At 47.4% G+C, this 24,435-nt stretch overlaps 2 protein-coding genes across 3 annotated transcripts in view; both read left to right on the top strand.

Annotated features, from left to right (window-relative positions):
* The first annotated feature begins 6,976 nt into the window (after positions 1 to 6,976).
* On the top strand, positions 6,977 to 8,834 carry LOC129736039 (uncharacterized). The gene is made up of 2 exons (XM_055709945.1): positions 6,977 to 7,812; positions 7,909 to 8,834. Exons 1-2 carry the CDS (start codon positions 6,977 to 6,979, stop codon positions 8,003 to 8,005), a joined length of 933 nt encoding a protein of 310 aa, XP_055565920.1. The 3' UTR covers positions 8,006 to 8,834.
* A 1,725-nt stretch (positions 8,835 to 10,559) lies between these two features.
* Positions 10,560 to 24,435, top strand: part of SETD1B (SET domain containing 1B, histone lysine methyltransferase) — a 53,351-nt gene continuing 39,475 nt past the window's right edge. Inside the window, exons 1-6 of one of the 2 annotated variants that reach the window (XM_005434583.3) lie at positions 10,560 to 11,051; positions 11,388 to 11,542; positions 11,994 to 12,092; positions 12,606 to 12,876; positions 15,674 to 15,786; positions 18,543 to 19,718. In XM_005434583.3, the coding sequence (XP_005434640.2) occupies positions 10,979 to 11,051; positions 11,388 to 11,542; positions 11,994 to 12,092; positions 12,606 to 12,876; positions 15,674 to 15,786; positions 18,543 to 19,718 (1,887 nt within the window). In that variant the 5' untranslated portion in view covers positions 10,560 to 10,978. Of the gene's footprint in view, positions 11,052 to 11,387; positions 11,543 to 11,946; positions 12,093 to 12,605; positions 12,877 to 15,673; positions 15,787 to 18,542; positions 19,719 to 24,435 lie in introns of those variants that run through there. The other variant, XM_055709929.1, reaches the window with a different exon arrangement.

The following is a 24,435-nucleotide window of genomic DNA, read 5'->3' as shown; positions in this document are numbered from 1 at the left end:
ATTTCCTAGTTAAAATCATTCTAATTAAACTTGTGTCTCTCATAATGCTAAAAATCCCGCTGTGTGACAGGCTGCTAAATCTACTTGTAAAATGTCAGTGCATCTAGACCATTAATGGTCTTAGGAGTTTAACAATAGTATAGACAGTTCCCGTTCAAAGATACAGGACTCCAAACAAATGGAAGGAGGAAGCAAATATAGCATCCTTCTGAATCAGACACCTTAGACAAAAATCTGCCAAGTACAAAACACATCTGGCTGCATATCTGTCAAGTTTTTTATTGGCCTGAAATACACACACACACACACAGAGCGCCCACAGCAAATTCTTCCTGTAGATTTGGGTGGGCATCTGTTCTCCTTTTAGGACTCAGGTTTGGAGCTGGGAAAAAAAAAGTGTCCTCAGTCGACAGGCCTCCAAGCAAGCCAGGGCTGGCCACAAAGGAGGGTGACAGCTGCACGAGCTTTAAATCCTCTCCCCACCCTCCCGTACAAATGTGCCCCTCAATCCTCTGTCTGGAAGAGCTGGAGAGAGGAACATATAGCTTCCCTGCTTCCCTGCCAGCTCTAACTGGCAATTGCATATTCGGCACTGAGACCACAAAGTATTTTTTCATGTGGGCAGCTGAGCAGTGGTGGAACTAGAATCTCATTTGGTCACAACCCCCCCGCAGATGTTCATGACACTTTTTTGCTCCTCCTTATGCAACATGTCAGGCATTTGTGATAATTTACTGCCGCAGGAACCACTTCCTGCCGCACGCTGCTAGCAGCAAGTCTTCCCGGGCTGCTGGCAGGCACTGTGCAGGGAAAAGGAAAAACAACGCACAGGGGAAGGCATAGGGAAGTAAAGGGAACTCTCTTCTCCATCAGCAGCTCCTGGAAAAGAGAGGGGGAGAAAAGCAGCAATGGCTTTGCAGATCTACTGGAAACGAACTTCAGTTAGGAATTAGCAACAGCCTGCCCTCTTCAAGGTTGAAACAAAGTATCTGGAAACAGTATTTTAATTTAAGACTTACCTTGTAAAAAAACAACAAAAGCCAAAGCAAGTATAAAAATAAATAAGAAACCAGGCAAAGATAAGAACAGAGCCTGCAGGAATCAAGTCTAAACAAAAGGCAGGGGATATGCAGCAAGAAAACCACAAATGGCAGGGGCTGAAATGTAAAACCTACAGTTCGCTGCTAAACATGAAAGATGCTGTTGTATTCCACACCTCCTCTTCCCGGGTGTAGCCGACTCCACAAGGTGAAGGGCAGTAATGAATCAAGCTCCTTCCCTCTCTTCCTGTATTTTCTATTCAATTATTCGCAGGCTGTGCAAGTTCTGCTTTATTTCCCCTCTCCATATGCCGCACTCTCCTCCTGTTTTTTTTTTTTTTTATTATATTCTGAACTGTGCATTTGGCCTCTCTCCCATTTCTTTCTCCTCAGCGCGTGCCCCCCTGCTCTGCTAAGATCTGCTGTCTTTGTAACCTCCGCTGTGCACATATGCTGGCTCTCCCTCTCCCCCCGCCCCCTGCCACCCCCTGCTTCTGGGCCATCAAGTGTCCCTTCGCTTCACTCCAGCATTTTTGTCAGGGGGCCCATCAGCCAGCCAGAAAAGGAACAATTTTGCGATGGCCACCGCTCCCGTTTTCACGCTGCTGGCTCCTCTCCACCGATCAAGGGGAACCCACGTTGCTCCCCTGGTACAGCTGATTGGTAGCAAAGGCAGAGCCTGGCTCTGCAGCTGCTTAGCAACTGGGAGCTGCTGTTATGCAGCAGCCTAGAAAAGCAATGGATGGCACAGCATTCACTAATCCTGCACGTTCTGGCCCACTCAGCTGAAACCCAGGGCTTAGTAGACCAGCTGGGGCACTCCCAACTGTCCTGTCAAAAAATAAATCAAGATGGGGATCCTGAACTGCAGATTTGAGAACAATGGCAACAATGTCAAGGGCAAAACTGTCTCGGTCTTGTACGTGATTTGTATCATATCAGTTAGAAGAAACTGCTCTGATTTGTAAACTAAACTCATTCATTTGATCTTTGTCAACACTTTTCTGGCCGCAACATTTTATACTCCATCACTTATAATCAGCACCATCCCTGTATGCCTGCATTTGTTACAAAGACTCATAGGTCTCCAGCTACCATCACACCTAGACAGTTTCATGACAGCTGTCCAGATACACAAGTATTTTAATGCACAAATATCCTTTTAGATTACTTATCTGTATCTTCATTTCCTTTTGATGTAAGCTATATGAGTGTCCACATTCTCCAAATGGTATTTTTTTTTCTTAAAATTGTACTGTTTAGGCCATGAAGAACTGAACTATTCAGTGATTTGATGGCTTTAGAATGTTGATTAGAATTGCCCATCTTCTTATTTCATTATTTTTATAAGCTTGAAAGTATTCTAAAAAATAACTGGTTGAACATTCTAAGGGGATCATAGGGTTTCAATAGCAGCTGCATTTCAATAGGCAAGAAGCAACCCAAAACATTCTGCAAGTCAGGTGTTGAAACAGCTTCTTTATTCCTTTATAGCTTGAGAACGATTAGATCTCTGAAAGCACTACCTCTCATACAGAGGTGGCTTTGTCATAATACCAGCAGAAATAAAATGAACAGACACAGTTTTAAAAGAAACCGAAAAACCCCAGCCCTGGCAAACATCCAGCATGTCCATCAAAATTTGTATGGATCTTAAACAAAATAAATGTTTGTTCCACCACTGGGTATCACCATACATCTCTTTGCACCCAGGCAGCCAAACACCGCAGCAGACTAGTAATTCCCTGTCATTGTTCAATGCTTACATCCCGTGCATCCTGAGAGCGTGCTGGGACACCAGTGAAATCTGTCAGGAGGTTGCTGATTTTGGCTGAGAAATTCCCTAGACAGATCATCTGCTGTTCTTAGGAAGAAATGAAAAATTTCATGGCAAAAAAATTGAACAGGCAAATACCCTGTCCATATTTCTACTTAATATTCCTTTGATATTCTTAGCCTGGTTTCCTAAAAATAAAACAGTCTAACATGACTGTTGTTCTATGTAATTTTTCCTCTCCTTCCTCCAGTCTCAGTCAAATTTGGCAGTGGGGTAGAAGTCCCAAACATATTTAGGTCTTGAATGAACAGCTGAGTAGAGAATGTAGTAGAGGCACCACCCTGGTCTTGGGAAAGGCAGGCAGAGCTGAGCCCTTGCGCATACCAAGGGGCCGTACCGCTGCCCCATCAAGCTCCCAGCCAGCACATTACCCCTCGCCCAGCCAGACAGGCTCAGCAAGACTGGCAAAGAGCTGGAAGATTTGTCAGGGGACATTTATGGACACAAATCCATGGGAGACCAAGCTTCATGAGTTTACCTGCCGAGAGAAACTGTTTTAAAAAACTGCCAGGTTTGGAGGTAAATAGTAACATCACTAGTAGGAGATTTCCGCAAGAGGGCTGATGTGCCATACCTCAATCCCTGCAAAACATTTATCTGATTATGAGTAGGAGATTGTAAGAGCAAGAAGGCATAACCAAATGGATTAAAATCCATTAAACAGGAAGGTCTCAAAATGCAGCTGTAACCACTGTGTTCTAGAGCTGTCATCTTTCTTTACGGGTCCTGCTACCGTTTTGGGCTCTATGTTATTTTATGGCTACGTTATAGACACCAGGGCAGGCAAATGCTGCAGTGTGCCTCCTGGCTCCCTTCCAGCTCCTAAATTGGGCTTTCTTCCCATGGAACCGAGGCGTGGCAAGGATGGCGTACATCCAGACCTCCTCCTGACACAATATTGACACTGCTGAGGTGTATACGCACCCGGAACCGGGAAACTCCTACAATGGAGACAGAAGCAGTTGTTTATCTGGAAGAAAATACAAAAACATTACCAACCAAGTTTATAGGTGACACTCAACAGTGGCAGGAGGGGCTATAAAAAAAAAAAAACAACCAAAAAAAAAGAGAAAAGGCCATTGCAAGCAGCAATGCTGTCTAAGGATTTGTCCTTTTCCAGAGGGCCAACTGTAAAGCCCTAAACGCAGAACAAAAAGCACAAACCAACAGTACGGTGTCCCAAGAAGGAACAGATCTGAGAGTATTTTGGGAGCCGTCTTGGGAAACCAGCTGAATGTGGGCTGGTGTAATCCCTGGATGCCTAACAGAGACATCTCAGCCAGGAGGGCTGTTGGCACGGGTATGACTATCGCTGATAGCCGATAGCTCTGTCCCCTTCTGCCCAGATCAAAATGGGAAAAATCTGGAGTGTTCACAGGGAACTGCAACAGGAACGATTACAGGATTTGTAAAGATGGACCCGAGGGGGAGCTCTGCAAGTCTGCAACGGGAGTGTTAAATGCTCAGTTGATCAGCCTGTACACACAGCTACATGGGGACAGAAATCTGGTAATGGAGCTCTGTCAAGCAGCCCGAGATACAGCAACATCCAGAAACTGAAAGCAGAAACTAGGGCAAGTTTAAAAAGGTTACTTTGATTTCTAGTCTGTCAGGTAGATTTCGAAGGAAAGCGCTTAGTGACTCTTATTTTAGTCTCTCTCACAGCCCATTTAAAAATGAAATTCTGATGTTTTTCTAAGATGCAGGTACGCTGTAGTTAAATTCTTTCAAATGAGGAAAAGCAACTAATTCACAAAAATCTTATGACCTGGATAATGCAGGAAGCCGAACCAGATGAACCTACGTCTCTTTTGTCCTTTATAATACACTAATCTAGCTTCCTTGCACAAGCAGTGGATTGTGACATGAAAACCTTCAATATAAAGGATTCTGGGTACAAGCCAGTCTAAAACAAAATGTTGTAAACAGTCACGATCATTGTTTGGCAGAACAGCTGCATATTTTTTATTTCACTTTGCCTCTCAATCTAATTTGCTCTTGTTGCAACACTCCGCCAAAGAAATTAAATCACTTCTTATTGATAACAGACAGTGAAATAATTAGCATAAGAGTTTTCCACTCAACAATGCAGGGGAGGGACGCTGTGGGCAAGAACAAACCCCTTTGCTTCAAGAATGTGCGCAGAGTCACCACAAGCTGTTCAGAGAAAAAAAATTCTTCTCCCGCCCCCCCCCCCCTCCCCTGAGAGATCTCTTTCTTTCTCTAAGAGTCTCACCCAGTAAACCAGGGTCAATCTAACACAAGTATGAAAGTCTGGTTTGACCTTTCTGGGATTTAAACATGCCGTACCAGAACATTTAGCTTTTCAGATACAAGGTTCAGCTATGAAACCACCCACTCTGAGAGCGCAACCAGTCTCAACTGCCTCAGTTGACTTTTAAAACTATATCGAGCATTACCAGTCATTTAGAAACTCTGAAAAACGGAAAGAAATGTGCAGCTCAGACTTACAAAAACAATTTCCAGAAGTGCTGAGGACCCACACAATTCACTGGGTCTGCACGGTGGGCTCGCTGTACGAACGCCTGCTGCCCAAGCAATTTCTGGCCCTGGTTCTCACGTACGCCCAGGCACACACGCTTTAGGACCTCTCCCAGCTGGAGCAGCTCATGGATTCTACCATCGGGAACGGCCGTCCTGAACAATGATTAATTGCAGACAAAGATCATAGTCCTGGAAAAATACGCAGAGAGGTGCAAGTACAGACAAAGCTGTCTAAGCTCCCACAGTATTATGGTCTGGCTGAATCGTTTCAAAGCCTACGTTAGGGCAGAGCTAGCTTGCTTCAGGGTTAAACAGACCAACGTCAAGGCTTAAATGCAGATATTACTAATATCCAAATATTTATTTAAACAAATTTTAAATCCCGGGACAGTTAAGAACCGATGCTGTTTAAACCTGCCGTTTTTTTTTTTAATCACTTCACGTGCTGACTTAACTCACTGATGCAAGCTGCAGAAACGTTTTTACTACAGTTCGTAAAACCCCTGCAAACCCAAGCACAGATCTACACCGCCCTTTGATCTACACGTCGCCTGATTCGGCCATTTCCAGGCAGCTGAAACGCTTTCCACCTCTCCTGAGAAACAGAGGAGCATTTTAATGGTGTTTAGCTAAGAATAACGTCACCCTTTCTTCCAAGTTGACTAGCAGATTATCATGTAAAGCGATTGTAAAGCGGGAGGGCTGCTGCAGTGCTGGCAGCAGCCAGGGCCAGGCGCTTCCCGGCGGGCTGGCCGGAGTCGGGACCCAGCCCGGAGCGCCATGGCTGCCGCGCCGCAGCCCCGCCACGGGGGCACAGGCACCGGGTTACAGCCACCCTGGCAGTGCGGAACCTTTTTTTTTTTTCTATTTCCCCTCCATGGAAACGTGTTATGTTTTGTGAGGACGGTTTGTCGCTTGTTCTCGACAGAGCCTGACCCGGTGAGGACCGAGGGGGGGGGGGGGGGGGGGGGGGGGGGGGGGGGGGAACAAGGAACGAAGGGATGAGCGTAAGCCCTTCGCGTCGTTGCGAAAGGCGCAGGCTGCGGTGCCTCCTTCGCGGCAGCACCCTGCTCCCTTGCAGGAAAACACACCTGAGCCTCGGCACATACCACAGCACAGGTTTTACAAACCCACGGACCGACTGGTCCTGAGCCGCAGGAACTGGCGGGCAGGGCGCACCCTGCCCGGCACATGCCGCTCCCGCAGGCAGCCTCTGCCAAGCAGCCACTTACCTTCTCCCTCCCACAGGGTCCGCAGGACGCTCCTGCTCTAGCCTTACCAGGGAGGCCACCTCTCTACAAGTGTTTGCTTTTCCTCCCTGTCCTGCCCTCTGAAGTGGTTGCTCAAGCCAGGCTTTCCTAGCTCACCTAATCTGGGTCTGCAGTGGAGCACAAGATACAATTCCCCGCAGAGCACAGCGAGGCTTGTGAAGCTCCGAAATAACCCCCACGCCTCCACCCCAAGCGAGCTGCAGGAAAATCTGCTCGGGGAAAAAAAACCAAAAACCAACCAACGAACGACAAAAAAAACAAAAATAAAAAAAAAAAAAGAAAGAAAAAAATAAAAAGCAGCACATGTAACACCTCGGACGGCCATGGCGGCTCGCACTGCAGCACGGCAGCCGGCTCCGCGCCAGCCCAGCCGCGGGCCCGGGGAGCTGGGCGCTGCAGGCCGGCCGGGCCGGGCCGCCCCATCCCCTCCCGGCTGCGGGCGGGAGGAAGCAGGGCAGCGGCTGCCCCGGCGGAGCGGCTGGGCGATGGCGGAGGGGGGAAAAGCCCAGGAGGGCCAGGAGAAGGAAAACAACAAAGAGCCATGTGACGAGCGGCGGGGAGCGGCGGCCGCGCTCCCCCCGGCGCGTTGGCGGGGCGCAGCAGCCCGCTCCAGGCGGGGAGGCTGGCGACGCCGCCCTGCTCCTCCCGCAGCCAGCGCTGCCTGCTCATTTGCCTGTTTTCCCCCCGCCGCCCCCCACAGCCGCCGAGTCCGGGGTTTTGTTAGCTTTTTGTGGGCTTTTTTTTTTTTTTTTTTTTTTGGGGGGGGGGGGGGGGGAGCACTGTTGTTTGTTCCTCTTAATTTTTTCTTTCCCCCCCTCTGCATTAGGCTACTTTCATCTTACGGTATTTATATAAAAGGCAGCGAGCGGGAGGCTGCAGCGGGGGGCAGGGAGGCAGGCGATGGGCGGGCGGCGTTATTTATAGGCACCCAGGGTTGGGGCTGCATTATGCGAGCTGCCTTTGTCCTGCCCGCCCGGCCAGGCCCCCCCGCTCTGGCCGGGCTGGAACGACGCCAGCCCCGCCGCCCGCAGTGCTGCCTCCCGCTGCTGCAGGGCGCTCCCCGGCGCGGCCATCTTGTGCGCGGCAGCCGCGGGGAGAAAAAGCCGCCAAGCGCCCCGCTCCCTCCTCGGCTTCGCCTTCCACAACCCCTCACAAAGCGGTGGGGGAAGGGGGGGGGGGGCGGGAAAGGGGGAGAGAAAAAAAAAAAGGGAGGGAAAAAAAAAAACCAACAAAAAAAAACCCCATTTCCCTCCAGTGATCGGGACGCGAAGCGCCGCCAGGCAGTGGGGGAGAGCCCGCCTCGCCGCCGCCCCAGCTCTGAGGAGAACGCGGCGCCGAAGGAGAAGCCATGATGGCGGCTACCCTCACACAACATGGAGCGCGACCGGGAGCGCCCTGCTTGCCACCAGCCACCCCTCCCGGCGCCCGGGACACGGTGCTTCCGCAGGCTTTCACATAATAAAACCACCAGACTTCGGCGGGGAGGCCATTTCATGGGCTGGGTAGCTGCACTAAAGCACAACTGCTGTGAATATCAACTGCGTCACGGCTCCTCCAGCTGTAAAACTCAGGCTGCAAAGGGTCCCTCACTTGGAAAGAAACACCCTCATTTTGGATTTACTTCCAGACCTCCTTTTCCCCCCCTCTCTCCAAGTCACTGCCTCTCGGTATGAAGGATTTTACAGTGCTTTTTAGTGAGACATCCGCCATTAAGACTCACCGTCTTGAAAAACACCCCCCCCCCCCCATTTTGTTGCCTCTTTTTTTTTGATCTTCTGTAATTAGACGGATAAAACATGTAAGGGATCCCCACCACCACCGCCTTTTCGCCTTTTTTACAATCAACTTCACATCTTAACTGTTCGCAGGCAGATTTTTTTTTTTTTGTGCGTTCCATTTAACAACCACGTAACGCCTGCAATGGATTCACGGCGTCTCTCCGCAAAAAAAAAAAAAAAAAAAAAAAAAAGACACCAGGGCAGCGGACGACCAAGCGCTTTATGCAGAAAAGAGAAATCCCTCCCTGAAAATAGACGTTTTCAGAGACGCTGTTAGATGTATCTGAGGAGAAGGAGATCGCCACCGCTCACACAGACGACATTAGGATCTTTCTACCCAGGACAATAACGTTAGCCGCACAGGCCTGGTCTATATGTTTCTCTGCAAGGGCAAAAGGGGTTTACTTACCCGCGCACCATAGTTGAATGCAGCTCTGAAGGTGAAGTTGTTACGCTTTTTAAAAATAACGGCTATAAACATATACGATCTGTATCACCACTTCGCTCGTAAGTTTGCAAGTCAAAGCAGATCTTGTTAAGATAGTTTACGGATCTTTGTATGACAGTGGTCTAGCATCAAAAAAAACCAACCAACAACCCCAAAAAAAGCTATAGAAAAAGTTGTCTAGCTATGTTAACGGACTGTACGCAGCGAGGACTCCTACTCGAGGCTTAAATCTACCTTCCTGTGGCAGATTTACCCTGTACATAAAAAGGACATTCAGTGTTTTTCCACAGAGCACGCAGACACTAAAAATATTCTCCTATATAGTTTTAGGCTGCACATGTTAGTGTGAAAACACCTGGTTAACATTTAATGGTTGTAAACAACTTTCAAGCATCTCTTATCTAGGTATTTTGCTTTATAAGTAAAATACTGGAAAAAGCATAAATTGGTTTAGGTAAACAGACAAAAACATAAGACATGCAAATGAAGGCTTAGCAATAAGGACCACTTCAGTAACATTAACATGAAAACTACACTTAGCAAGGACAGAATGGATTGGGTACTTACAATGTAAGAGGAAAAAAAAAAAAAAAAAAGCTTATCATAGTCAAATTGCCTTTTTGACAGATTCACTATTCCTATGGTTATTATTTAAAACGTTACCTTGTAAGCACCAAAGGAGTTAATAAAAATGGCCAGGAATCAAGTGTTTAATACAGGAAATACTCTCTAAAATTTATTGTTCGGTCATCAGAGAGCTGTACAAAGCTTAAAAACCCACAAAATAACGAAAAAAAATTGAAAAATAATGTATTTACTTTTTTTTGGCATTCGAAATTGTTAACTGCTGACATAGGGTGTGCCATGACCTAGTTACACAAGACAAAGATGGATCCCGAATCATAAGGGAAAAAAATCCGCATTTTTTTTTTTTTTTAGGTTTTTTTTGGGGGGGGTCAAATCTTCCTTCTTCAGTGAGTCCTCTAAGCATGGTGCCAGACTAACACCACCCCGAGCGCTCCCCGCAAGTGGACGGTGTGGATTCACATGGCGGATCCCCCTTTTGGAACAAAGGAAAAGCCCAGTTGGCCATTTCGCTCCATTGCAGAAAAATGGCTGCCTGATCTGTTGGCCTCTCCTTAGCTGTCTGCTGAAGGATGTTTTTACACCGCCGTCTAATAACTCAAGCCCCATGGAAGCTGCTCGCCCATTGGCTGCGGCCGCCCCGCTGCCTTTAACCAGCCAATTGCCCGACCGCGGCCGAGCTGCCGCGGACCGAGTGCAGCCGCGCCATGCGCCCGCCGCGCTCCGCCCGGCTCCGCGCCCCGGCGAGCGGCGGGGGGACCGCGCCGCCCGGCCTTTAATACCTAAAACAAAATGGAAGCTCCCCGCTGATTGGCTGCCGCCGGACCCGGACCTTTAATAAGCAAAACTGCTTCCCCCCCGGCTGTGTGTCGCCGAACGGCAGCACCACCAACCCCCCCCCCCGCCGCTACCGCTTCTCTCTCTTCCCCCTTCCCCCCCCCGCCTTCTCCCATCGCTGCTGCAGCAGGGCGGCGGGCTGCGCGCTCCGCCTGCGGCCACCCGGTCCGGGTTCGCTGAAGTCTTACCCCTAAAAAGAGGAGAAAAAAAAACCAAACAACCTAGACCAAAAAACCCCAACAACCAACTTGTCCCACCTATAGGTCCATCTTGTTTAGAAACAGTTTGCGCTAAGGTAAATGCAGCGGGCAGATTCCACTCGCCCCCCCGCATGCCGTTAACCCCGGGGCGGGGAGGAAAAAAAAATAAACCCACCCCGGCGGCGGCCCATGCGGCGGCGCGCGGCGGCGGGGCGGCGGCGGCGGGCGGCCGCGGGCCGGGGGCTGCGCCGCGCGGCCGCCGTGAATGTGCAGGCGGCGGAGGGCGGTTAGGCGTTCGCGGCGCTCGCAGCGGTGTATTGTGGGAGGCCGCCGCCGCCAGCAGCGAGCACACACAATATGTGGTGGCTCGCAAAAACGGGAGGCAGGAGCCTGGCGGCCAGCCCGCGCCGGTAACCGGCCCCATGTGAGACGGGAGCTCGCCTTTCGCCGCCCGGAGACGATCGGCCGCCGAGCGCGATGTCTTTCCGAGAGATCAAGGCGGGGGAAAAAGCCAAGCACCCTGAAGATCATGGCAAAAAGCAGAGTTCAAGTGAGATTGGGTCTTTTTTATTATTATTTTTATTTTTTTTCTTCCTCCTCTCCTCCTCCTCCTCCCTCTCTGCCTCTTGTCTGGCTGGGGTGGAGGGGGGACCCGGCTGGCGATTCCCCCATTTTAGGGCTCGCTTCGCGGTGGATTTCCTTTCTGCCTGGGTGTGTAGAGCAGGCGGCTCGTTTAAAAAAAAAAAACAAAACCAAAAAACAAAAAACCCACCCAAACCGACGAGGTCTTTGTTGAATGTTTTGTTTTAACTTTATGGTTTTCCGTGGATTTTTTTTTTCCCTTTTCCCCTTCCCCCTTTCCTTCCCCCCCTACCCCCCCGTCCAGGTTGGATCAACGGAATGGAGAACAGCACGCAAGCCAGCACTTCTGTCGAGAAAAGAAATCACCATTGGAGAAGTTACAAGTTGATTATTGACCCGGCTCTGAAAAAAGGACAGCACAAACTCTACCGTTACGATGGGCAACATTTCAGCATGCCTGTGAGTGAAGGCGGGGGTCGGGGTCGGAGGGGGTGTCGTGGGTTTCCCCCATTGTGTTTTGCCCCCCCGCCGACTCCGTTTTACCGGCGGTTTTGGGAGGTGGGGGTCCCTCCGGGTCGTGGTAATCCCTGCCATAGCACATGTGTGTAGGAGAGGGGTTCGGGGGGGACACACACAGCCACCAAAGTTACCGCCACCTGACACTGTGTATTCAACTGTCAGGAGCCCGAGGAGCCCAAACCTGCAGCTTTATTTCTGTGTTTCCAATCTGTGTGCATTTCTCAGCAGTATTGCAATTTGACACGTGTGTGTATATGTGTGTGTGCGTGCTTTCCCCTTCCCTTGAGACAGCCTGTGCTTTCTTGGGGTTTATTTTTTCTTTTATTTGTGTTTTAAATTTCAAGCCCTGTTATTGCTGGTTTTGTGCTCTCTCTCCTCCTCCTCCTCCCAGAACTCGGGAATCGCTCCTGTGGATTGTGTCAGGGATCCCAGAATAGGGCGAATATGGACCAAAACTAAGGAGTTGGAGCTGTCTGTCCCCAAATTCAAGGTACTGCCCTGACTTTTGGGTTTAGCTCTGTGTTCTTGTTTATCTGGGAGTGAAGCTTCAGTTTCAAGTAGTTTAATGGACCGTTTAAATGACAGTCATATTCCTATTAACATTATTATTTGGCAGACTGTTTAACAACAATCTTCTTTTATAAAGATAACGAGAAATCAATGTGTCTGCCTAACGAGATCACTTGAAGGTTTTGGAGCTGTGTCTTGGGGGCTTCTCGGGTAGGGGGGCGGTGGAGGGGGCCTCTCTGCTGACGGTACAGCTCGAAATACATGTCTGTAGCCCGGAAAGGAGCCAGTTTCAATGAATGGCTGCAGCGGCAGAGGCTCTGCTCAGCTCCGGGGTTCATCCCAGAGCCTTGGAGGCAATTTTTTTTCCCCCCAAAGTTTGCAGGATGCTTTAACCGTCTCCCTCCTGTGTCATCCTTACGCCCTCTCCCACGCTCGTTAACAATGATAATTTTTTTTATCATGTCCCCCTCTCCGTCCTTGTGCCCGTTTCCAGATTGATGAATTTTACGTGGGGCCAGTGCCTCCCAAGCAGGTCACCTTTGCCAAGCTGAATGACAACATCCGTGAAAACTTTTTGACCGACATGTGCAAGAAATATGGTGAAGTGGAAGAGGTGGAGATTCTGTACAACCCCAAGAACAAGAAGCACCTGGGCATCGCCAAAGTGATCTTTGCCACTGTTAAGGGAGCCCGGGAGGCCGTCCAGCACCTTCACAACACATCTGTCATGGGCAACATCATCCACGTGGAGCTGGATACAAAAGGTGAGGGGGCACATTTTGGCCCCGTGCGTTTGGGGTTTGCAGTGCCCCTCTCCTAAAACGAGAGAGTGTTGCAGACCATAAAGACCCGGTGATTAAAAATACGAAGGGAGTGCTCCAGTTCCCCCTTCGAGCGGGTCTGGTTTCTGGGCCCTTTGCAAGTCACGTGGAGCCAAATGTGTTGTCTGTTGCTAGGAGACAGCCCTGTAATTTGCAAAATGCTGCCATCCTGCCCGTGTCCCCTGCCTGGTCCCCTGCTCTCTGCCCTTGGAGCCCTCCCGTGCACCCACCTCCTTGTCCCAGGCTGCCCACCTCCTGGGGCTGCCGGACCCCATGGCACCTGGTTTTTGCAAACTTTGGATTTTTGGGCAAACCTTGGGGGGGTTACCGGGACCCACATCTCTGTGTTCTGGCGGTGGCAGCAGCAGGGCTGGGTGCTGTCCTCTGCGTGCCTGGCATTTCATTGATACTTAGCAGCAAACTGGAAGCTGGCAGCAAAAGAGTGCACACGCAGCACTTGTCAGTGTGTGTGCGAGTGTGTAAGTGTGAGACTGTCTCTTAAAGTGACAGGAGCTCTGAGTCCGGGAGGTATCCAACTCTCAGCCCCAGACCCAAGCCCTAGGGAGCCCAATAAAGCCTCTGGAAGTATGAAAGCATTGCATTTCACTGCTTTGTCTTTTCTCTTTCCTCCAAGTGTGCTAGTGGAGGGCTTTGCTAAAAAAATGCTTCTGAATTTTAGAAAACGTCTAAAGCTGAGGTGGTGTTGATCGGTTGCTGCTTGTACTTCTTCATTCCAAACATGGCATTTCTAGTTTAAAACTGGCTTGCTGCACTCTTTCATGGGAAGAGGACATTGTTAACACTGTTTGCTTAAAAACGTGGGTGTTTTTGTTCTGTATTAAAAGGTTTCAACAATTTAGTGCACAAGCTATATGGCAGTTGGTGTGCTACATGTGGTAAGAGGGTATAATAGGATGTTTATTGACAGTGATCACTGGTAGGAGAAAAATCACAGTAGTAGTAATATAATAGTTTGTATTGTGAGCTAAGCTTGACCTTACATATGTATACTTTGAAATTCTAGTATCATTAATGTTTGCAGACAGGCTTCTCCTGCTTACTTTGAAATTCAAAGGTAAAAATTACATTTAAGAACAAATTAACCATTTGGAGGTTTAATAATGGAAGCTAAAGCAGGCTCATAAGTAATGGATGTCTTAATGAGAGGCATTTTAAACAAGCTGATTGTACTACATTCCTACTTGTTCTCCATTTTTATAAACTACTCGGCAAGTCTTGAACAGGCAGCTGTTCAAGAAAGTTAGCTGTGCATCAGGGAAATGAGGGGGTTTTATGCTTCTGTTTCTTGGGAGAAGACATTGCAGTCTTAGTTTCAAATTGCATTTTTGTTTTGTTTGCCAGCTGTATACGGGTTTTTTTTCCATTGTTGCATCTCTTTCATTCTGAAAGAGTGAAACTGTCAGTGTGCTATAATCTGTCACAATCAAGTAAAAAATGTTGTTCCTAAAATAGCATCAGCAGGTTAGGATGTTCTTAAAATATATATACATAGTTTTCAACACTTCTTTCTAGTATTCAGCTTTTAAAGAGAATGAAAGGTTGGTCAAAAACTTTATTTTCATAGTCTAGCAAAACAAATATTAGGAGCAAAGGTGTCATTTTATCTGTCTGGCCAGAGCACAGGCCTGGGAATCTGGAACTAATAAATCCAGTCTTCTCATCTAAGACAGGCTAGTTTAAAGCAGCTTCTCTGCCTCAGTTTATCTACAGAATGGACACATTGAATCTGTCCTTAGAGAAGATAGGTGGGAATCACTTCACATTCATAAACCTCTTTGAAAATGAAATTGTAACTTTTACTGCATTATACTGGGGATCCAGGAAGAATTCTGAAACTTTGTAGCAATTACTGTATATTTACTTAAGCAAGCCTAGCACTTCTATATCCATGGCATTGTAGTCGTATGTGGGGGCGGTGTGTGTTAATATTTCAAGTATCTCTTCAAGCTCTTGTAGTGAAGAGATCTATTTTGTCATGACTTTAATTGAAATAAATCAGTTTACATAGTTGAGGATATGGCTCAAGACTTTGTGAAATGAGATTTGATAACCAAATAACCTCATCTGCAGCATTTATTCAAGCTTTTCTGTTACACGGAATTGTGCTAAGGGGTGCTTTGCTTTCACATTGCACAGAGTGATTCACAGGGAGTTTTATTCTTCGAAGGATGCCACTGAGCACACCTTAAACCAGGGAAGGGAAAAAAGGATCAGTAAGTGTCTTTTTGGAAAAGCAGCATTAATGATTTTGTCCTCGGCATTCCCATGCATCATGTTTGCATTAGTAACAGCCAGTTTCTAGCAAGGTGTGTTGGGAGAGCTTTCTGAAGCGGCTCTGGGTCTTGGCAGAGGCTTGTCCCTTGGGTGAGAGTTTCACTTCTCAAATCTGAAAGCTATTTGCTTGGTGCTTTGGAGAGGAGGGAAACTGCTGTTCTCCAGAAAGCATGGTAAAGAGCAGAGCTGCCAAGCAGGCTGAGAAAAGGAAAAGGATTTTAGAAACCTCCTTGTCTTGGCTGCAGAAGGGAGTATCTGACTTCACTTGCCCAGCAGATGATTTTAAAATGATCCTTGTGAGCCTCAGGGGTGATTCCTGCTCCTCAGTTGCACAGATGCAGCGGGCTGGGAGTGGTAGCAGGGTCGTGCAGGTGTCAAGAATATGTATTTTTACATAGACTGTGGTGTTTGTGTTTAACCAACTCTTCCATTGTGGTCTGTGCAGGTGAAACCCGCATGCGATTCTACGAACTGCTTGTTAATGGTCTTTACACTCCTCAGACCCTTCCTGTAGGCACCGAACAGGATGTATCACCAACTGTGAATGAAACTCTCCAGGTATGTTTGCTTGGCTTTTTTTTTAAGAATAACTTTCTAGAAAATTCAAAACAAATGCATCATCAACGTTAGTGTTTTAACACTTTTAATTTAGCCCCCTTTTTTTTTTGTCTTGTCGTAGTTTCAGTGGATGTTACTAATTCATATTTAAATATAACTTGCTCATAATTGCCATAGCAAATGTAACTCTGCGAATGCAGTGCATGTGGCTAATCCGTATGCCGGTGTCTGCATAGATGGTAAGTGCTTTTTGTCTTTCTGAATGAAGAATGCCTACAGAACCGACAGTATGTGCCCTATTAACATTAGAAATTCCTGCAGTTTGGAGTGGATCAGATCTGTCCCTGAGATGAGATTATTCCCTTGAAGTCAGGGGGAATGATTTACAGTGGTACATTTGACCTAGTGTCTGCAGTATGTAATCCTTAGTGTGTATGTTCTTCAGCCTTGCTTAAAGGCTAAAAGATGGAAGGTGTCTGTGAATAGTGGCATCAATTTTCCAGAATCTTAATAAGTCACTGGAATGAGTTGTTAATAAAAGCAGTGGACAGAATTTCTGAGGGCTTCTGGTGTCTCTCGGTACTTAGGGTACGATTCTCTGAATGGCTTTGTACATTTACTTGCTCCCTTGTGAACCCCACTAGGATGAGGGGGAAGTGAAGCCTGTTCGTGTGAAGTCATCAGCCCTCTTGGGTTTTCTAAATGTACTTTGGCTCCCGATTGTGGCTTAGGAACCCACTTTAAGGCATCACATTTGAAAGAGATTTGGCAGAGATATTTTTTTTTCCCTCCTCTCTGTTTCTCTGCAGTCTTACGACTTCTTAAAATGCCATAATTTCATTAATTCTGTGATCAGATGTTTTCAGGACAGGTGAGAGCTGTACATTGAATGTGAAAATCCTGTTGGTCTGCAAAAACAAAATTCTCCTCTTCTCCCACCAACCACTCCAACTGCAACAAGGCAAAAAACACAGTATCCTTTTAACAAAATCATAAAGAGGCTGGTTCTTCCTTACCTCCCAGCAAGGTGTTTTTAAAGACAGGAGGGAGGCAAGTAATGATTTTTCTGGGAGCCCCACTGTGAGCAAGGCCTGGCTTTTCATTTTTGCCGGTTACACATCTCAAAAAAAACCATGGACTGATTGGTTCATACTCCTTTTTCAAGGTCCACAGCAAACCATTTAATTGATGGTATCCCCCAAAGTGGTCCCTGCTGTAATTCTCTTAAAGATTGTTTCTCTAGTTACTGTGTTCATGTATTATATATTATATTATTATCCTGAATAGATTTCCTCCCCCTGCCCCGCCAGTTACCACCAAAATTATTACTTTGTGGGTAACTTCAACTGTTTGCATCATGTTCTTGTCACTAGCATTGCCCAGCAAACTTGTTTGCTGTTGTATCTTAGTGAAATACACCTGATACTTGCTTTCCCCCTCATGCAGAGCAGCAAAGACCTGACAGTTCTGTGAGCCGCAATCCCTGCCTCCAGGCCATATCCAAATCCCACTGAAAAACAACCCTCATCACATCTACACCAAAGGTGCAGAGATGTGCATTTTAGCAAGAGGCACATGGCTGGTTCCTGACCCTTCCTATAGGTTTAAGAACAGCTGAGGAAGAAACTCCTGATGTCCATGTGGTCATGGTCTCTAGGGGGTCACACCAAGAGCAAGTCCATGCTATTGAGTGGGTGAGGTGCGTGTGGGCATAGCTGGGAGGTGAGAACTCAGCTTGAGTTTGATGGTGCTGGCGTGTTACAAGCAGGTCGTTTTAAGGGTTTCTTTACCTACCAGTGCTTGTGAGAGGAGCAGCCTGCCTGTAGTCTCACCAGTTCGCTATCCTGGTGTGCTTTTGGGGAGCTGGAGCTCAGTCCAGCCTCTTTTGCTACCAGGAGGGTTCTCGCTGAGCTCTTGCTTTGCATTATGGAAAATTGATTTTGGCGCTGATGATTAGTGTGGCACTGTTATGACTCAGCAGAGTCTGAGTTGGAGCAGGGCTGCTCCTAGAAACCCCCTGAATGTGCCTATGAAGTGAGTTGCAGAGCCATTACTTTGCTGCTCTGTAGGCTTGTAGGGTTTCAGTTTCAAATGCCATAATCAGTAGTGCTCTACCTGAGCGTTTGCCTGTGACAAGGGGTTTAAAAAGGTGTTTCTGGCAGTTGAGAACTTTTTTGTGCTTTTTATATGCGTAGTCTTCTCCCTTGTTGTTATAGATGAATGTTTGATGGGTCAGCTCCCTCAGCTGGACCAACACAGAGCCCTGCTGCTTAGGTTTGGTTGCAGGACTGGCACTTTGCTGATTTGTATGGTTTGATTTGTTCACAAAAGAAGACAAATGGATAATTTAATGTCTTGGAATTTTCTTAATTATCATTCCTATTTGCAAATTAGACAAGCCTTATGTAGTTGATAAGTTGAAACTCTTAGCTAAAAGAATTGTGTAAGGCTCCTGTTCACCTGATGCTCTTGGGTATAGCTTTTAAGGAATACTGTTGTATCTGCCTTCTTCCTCCTCTTATAGACAAGTACCACTTTGCTTGCCTTTTTCTTTTAAATGAAAGGGGCCTGTTAATAATGGATAATGATTTGTGTTTTCAGGGATGCTGTAACCTTTTTTGTTTGTTTGCTTGTTTCTCCCATGGACATCTGTGCAAACTCCTGGGTACTCAGCTCCTCTGAAAACCAAGCAGATTAGACAAGTAATTTTTTAAAAGTGTGTGTTTAGGTGTTTTTTCTCTCTTCTGCTTTTATAGTTGACGGATTCCCTGAAGCGCCTGAAAGACAGTAACCTTTCTTCTGCGGGATCATCTGTTACCCCAAACAGCAGCACACCGTTTTCCCATGACACAGCCTATTCCAGCTGTCGGCAAGATACCCCAAACTCGTACAGCCAGTTTACCCCACAGTCCCAAGGAACACCTCATACCCCACGGTTAGGGACGCCATTTTCCCAGGATTCCACCTATTCTAGTCGTCAGACGACACCTGTGTACCATTTTGGGCAGGACAGTGGGTACAAACCCAGGAGACACGAAACAAAATTTACAGACGCCTACAACCGTCGACCAGGACATCACTATGTTCATAACTCAGCAGGTGTTTACCGAGGGACAGAGCATCAGTTTAGTACATACAAATCCCATCAGCAGGAGCCAGTTCAGTTCTCTCACACTCCTCCCCTGAGCCACTCTAGTTCTTCGAGCTACAAATCTGCCTTTTCTCCCTACCAAGCACCAGCTGTATTTCCCCAATCTGATGAGCAGCAGTTTCCCCAAACTTCCAGGGAAACTGAGTACCGAAGACCTGCGCCACCTCCTACTGAGATGGTTGTTGAAAGCAGCGCTGCCACTAACATCGATTTTGTCCCAGTGAAGGAGAAACAGGAGGAGCCTCCGCCCTTGCCCGCTTCGAACACTGCTCCTGAACCGAGCACAGCATCCTTCTCTCAGACTCCAGAGAGAAGCGAGACCCCTGGCACCCCCACTATGGAGTCTGAAATGCAGCATAACAGTTTAGACTCAAGGATTGAGATGCTCTTAAAAGAGCAGAGAACAAAGTTACCCTTTCTTAACGAGCATGACTCGGATAATGAGATCCGAATGGAAGGTAGCCCTATTTCCTCTTCTTCTTCCCAGCTTTCTCCCATCCCAATGTACGGTTCAAACTCTCAGCCTGGTTACAGAGGTCAGACGCCCTCCTCACGCCCTTCCAGCACAGGCTTGGAGGACATTAGCCCCACGCCATTACCTGACTCTGACGATGACGAGCCCATCCCTGGGACGGCTCCTCTGAGTCAGAATTCCCGGGGGACATCAGAGGCCAGCATGACTCCCATTGATCAGCTAAGCAGGACCTCCAAAATTGAGACCTCGGAGGCTAAAGAAATGGTGCCTGGTGACCAGACTCCAACATCAGAAAAAATGGATGAGGTAAGTGAGCTGGAACTGAGTTACGAAGCTCCATGCATATCTCTAGAGCTGGACAGGGTGGGGAATTGTACTTTTCTTTTAGTGTTGTTAGAGCATAGGGTGTCTGGTGGTTTTTTTCTGTTACTCAAGGCAGCTGGAAATGAGTTAGACGTGACACAAAGTGATGGTCTTAATCAACTTGCCAGTCTCCAGCTTTCCTTGTTTATAATAGCAGCCTGCTGCAATTTATAGCTTCGGGAGAGCTCAAGGACTGCACGAGCCATGGACGCTTGGCCAGTGCTTGTGCTGTGTGAATGTCCTGAGTGTCGATGGACACTTAAGCCACTAGAGGAGTTAACTGAGCGCTTTCTGCCATGGCTTTGGTCCCTGAGCATGGGTGTGCATGTATGCACACATTTGCTTAATGGGGCTTTCATGTTACACTGAAGTATTGAATGTATACTTTGTTTGATAGCTCTCCAGCTATTTATACCATCTGGTTTGAATGGGAGACAGTTGCTGGGTTTTAATACTTGCTTTGCACAGTTGAAAGGGGGAGGTAGTTGGCTTGTGGGGGATGTGCTCCACTGAGTCTTCCAATAATAGAGTGGAGCTTGCTGCCTCTGCTGGGGCATTTGTGGCTGAAGGGACAGCGAGAGCTTAACAGTGTGGAATGGTGCCAGCAGACAGAGAAATTACGTTGCATGGTGTGTCTGTTTGGGAGGTCTGTTGCAACAAATGTGAGTATCGCTGCAGTAGATGTGTTGGTTCTCTTCTGTTGTGTCAAGGAACAGTCAAAATACAGATCTTGGCAAATGCCAGACCCTTTTTCTCCTCAGTATTTATAATAGTCATGCCAGCAGATGAAACTGCTGTCCCTAGTGTGCATGAACTCTGCAGTAAGGGGACTTCAGCCATCCAAGAAGGCTGGTCTTTTGTAAGTGTCCCGAGTGTGGGAGATCAGTTTAATTTCTCATGAAAGTTTGCTGGGGTTAAGCTGGCAGAGTGGATTTCCCTCCAGTGGTCTACAGTTGTGACATTTTCACCCGAGAAGTGGCTGCATTTTAGGAGAGGAGGAGCTGCTCCTGTAGCTGTGGGCTTTGCAGAGTGCTTAACTGGAGGAAAACCACTGCAGCAGTAAGGTAGTGCAGGTCTCAGTGCTAAATAGAAAAAAAAATAATTGTAACTGTACTGGATATTTTGTGTTTTCTACATGCCTTTCCAAACCTGCTTGTCCTTGCAGTTGCCAGTTTATAGAAATGATTCAGCTGCTTGAGGTCTCTCATTCATCATTTAGCCTGGCCTAGGCTCCCCTCTTGGGAGGCAAGTCCCTGGCCGGTGGGACCTGATGATGTATTAATTAGGAATGGAATTTTTGATTGCTTGAGCTGGGTCTGGCAGGCTTAAGAGGGGATAACTCTCAGTTTGTTTAAAAAAAAGCACAAGGAAGGCATCCCTCATCTAAAAAAAACACATGAGGAAGGCTTCCCTCATCTCCTTGCCATTCTGGGCTTGTATCTGCTGTCCTTGCTCTCATGCAAGTGGGTTGCAGCCAGTTCTGAGCATATTTAGGAAGATGAATGAATGCCAGCACGGTATGTGGGGTCAGGCACTTTGGGTAGCTGACATCAGCCTTGGGGGACTGGCTGGAATGTTATATTTGTGGGTTGCAATATGGGGCAGAAGTGTGCTGACGTTGAAGCCCATGTTAAGTCTTTGTCTCCCCTTAATGAGATGCTGGTGTCAGAAGTTCGCGCTTGTGGTTCTGTGATACAAAGTGATATAAATGTCTCTATCCTCTGCAGAAGTCAGAAAGGTGGTAGCAGGGTCTCGGTGCAGGTCATTGCTGCCTTAATTGTCTCCTCCCCTCAAAGAAGTTTGATGTTTGTTGTTGGAGCTGTTTATGCAACCCTCCTCTTGGTTACAAATCACACTAAGCTATTCTGGCATGTTGGAAAAGTTGCCTGCGCCTTTCATTGCTCCTTCTGATGCACAAAAAAACATCTCCATGTGTTTTTGCTTCCTTCCCCCGCCCTTCTTCCCCCCAAGTTTTTTGCTTTAGAAAAAGGCTCTCCTGGCTTCCCTCTCTTTTGCTGAAGAAGCAGAGCTGAACAGTGACTTAACATAGGCTGAAATTTGAGCTGCAGCTTTCCAACTGAGTTAGAGAGGGGCATTGACTCTGTCTAAGGGCTGGAAAGCTGAACCTCCAGCTTCAGCCTATTGTGATACCGCTATTCAACTTCCAGTCGTTCAGAGAATCCTCCAGCAAAACAGAAGGAAGGCAGATCCCGAGTATTTCTAGTGACTGTGTGGCGTGGGGAGCAGAGCAGCAATGGTATGTTAGTGTAGGGAGGTCTCCTTAAGAATCATAAGGAAGCAATAAAGCGTAGAGTTTGAACTTCTTATTTACTTCATATTTGGCTCTTCAAGGGTCAGAGCAGCCCCAGGCCAGCTCTCTTAGAACGGGTGCTCTAGCTGGGAAAATCTCAGGACTCATAAGGATGCCAGCAAAGTTGCAGGGAGGATTTTCCTGAGACAATAGGTGCTTTTCAAGGACCTACTCCTGTTTCCTGTCAAAACAAGCATGATCTTTGTCAATGATCGCCAGTATGGTAACATTTGTTCCATAGGTGAAGCGCTGTCAGATTGTCAGGCAAGTTAACCACCCCAGACTTGCCATAAATAAAGGAGGTACAGCCAAGCCCCAGCAATTGCTCTGATTTGTCATGCAAGACCCCGGAGTTTGGTTTCAAGATCCGGTATGATACTCCTAAGCCAGAGCTTGGCAGGGAGTTCGGGTGTGGGAGGGGAAAGGCTGTGCATCTGTCTGCAACACCTAACTACGACTAACCTCAGAGCACTGATTATGGTTTGCAGAGAAAGTCCTGCTGAGCTTAGCCAAGGGACGAGCACTGAGAGGTGGAAAAGAGTGGGATGTGGGCAGTACGAGGTAAGAGGAGGAAAGGGATCCTTTGCAAACAAACAACACTACCTGTCAGCCAGGGCAACAAGGCAGAGAGGGCTTTTTCAATAAACTTAGAAGATGGCAAGGAAAGGAAACAGCTGAGCTGCTTTGTTATTTTAGGAAAATTTTTGAGGATAGCAATATACAAGCTTTCCTTCCTATGTTCTTGAGAGATAACAAGGAAAGAATTGTAATTATTTTTTTCACAGGATCTTTGCTGTTTCAGAAGTGCAAAGGTTGAGTAAGTACAGTTTGATGTTTTGACATCCCATTTGAGCCAGGTCTTGTTGCTTTGCTTGTTACAGGAAGAGGCCTTGCCTGTGTGTGCTGGGGAGGGTGACAGGATTGTAACAAGTCACTTTGTTGTATATTGATGATGCCTTTCATGTTTCAGCTCATGAACGTTTTAGTTTGTGTGTGTAGCCAGTGTGTACTAGGAAGACCGTATGACTGACAATAGTATTCTTTGAGATTTATAAATACAGAGGTACATTTTAATTGTGGGATCAAGACTCCTGTCTTCCTGGTAGTTTGGCTAAGCGCCTAGTTACTGTGATGGGAGGGGTGCTTTAAAAATGCCAAAGATAATCATAAAAGTGAAGATCCTGAAACATGAATGAGGTGAGAGCAGTTCTTGTGCTTGCTGTGAGTTTTAGCAAATGGTTTGGGGAGCAAACTGGAAGTCACACAGTGCACAGCAGCCCTAGAGGCCATGAAAGCTGCTGCTGTCACCAGCACCTCTCAGTGTTTGTCGGCTGTTGCAAATGTTTTTGATGCTGAGCTGCCTCTTACAGGACAGCATCAGCATCCTTGTGACAAGCTGTGTGTGTGTGTACAGCAGATCCTCTCACGGTTACCCAGGGAGAATTTCTGTGCTTACACATAGATGAGGTGGGTCAGGCCCAGTCCTGCAGTGAGCTCTGCTGAAGTCCCTGAGGTTACATCTGGGCTGAATTTGCACTTCATGTTGAAGTATCTTCGGGTTCTTGTGTGGTCACGGCCAGAACTGGAAGAAATTTATGCTGAAGTGTCATATTGTCTCTCTGGAGCCTTAGCAGGATGCGATGATATTCTCCTCAAGACACTGCATCGTGCCTTGTGCTGCTCTGTGCTGCAGCATCCCGTACGGACTGGGCTGTGTTTCAGTAGCTGGTAAATGATTCCCCTTTCCTACAGAGCGAAGTTCAACCTTTTAGTGGTCACGAGCACCTGTGAGAGAAAGCAGTGCCCCGATGCTGTCCAGGCAGCGAGAGGAGCTGCAGGGGGTTTCTCTGCCAGCAGTACCTGCAGTGGTTGCCCCAGGAGCAGTTGATGCCCCTTGGAGTTGTGCTGTGCAGGAGCAGGTCAGTCTCTGGCTGAAACAGGATGCTCTGCTCCTGCACCCTGTTCCCACCTGTGGGTTGTGTGGGTTCAGAGGCAGCCCCATGTTCCTGGGACATTGACAGTGGGTTAGAGGGAGCCTCCTAAAGATGAACCCAAACACACTCAACTGGGGGATGTTTCTGGGCTGGAGAGTGCAGAAGTGATTTATTCAAGGTAAATGAACATTAAGGTTGAGAAGGTAGAGTCGTAAGAGCCAGGAAATTTGATACCTTGGTTTCCACAGTAACTGTGCAAGAGCCCTTATGCCCATAAGTAGCTGTTATGTATGTATAATATATATGGGTACACCTGGGATCCAATTTACAGCTAGAGTGGGATTCATCATTTCTGGAGGGAGATGGGGGGAGTACGTGTGGGGAATGGTTGTTCTGAATGTATTTTTTTAATTGA

The sequence above is a fragment of the Falco cherrug genome, chromosome 1, assembly GCF_023634085.1.
Source record: "Falco cherrug isolate bFalChe1 chromosome 1, bFalChe1.pri, whole genome shotgun sequence".
Lineage (NCBI taxonomy): Eukaryota > Metazoa > Chordata > Aves > Falconiformes > Falconidae > Falco > Falco cherrug.
Note: the sequence above shows the minus strand (reverse complement) of the source record. Positions and strands in the feature narration are given on the sequence as shown.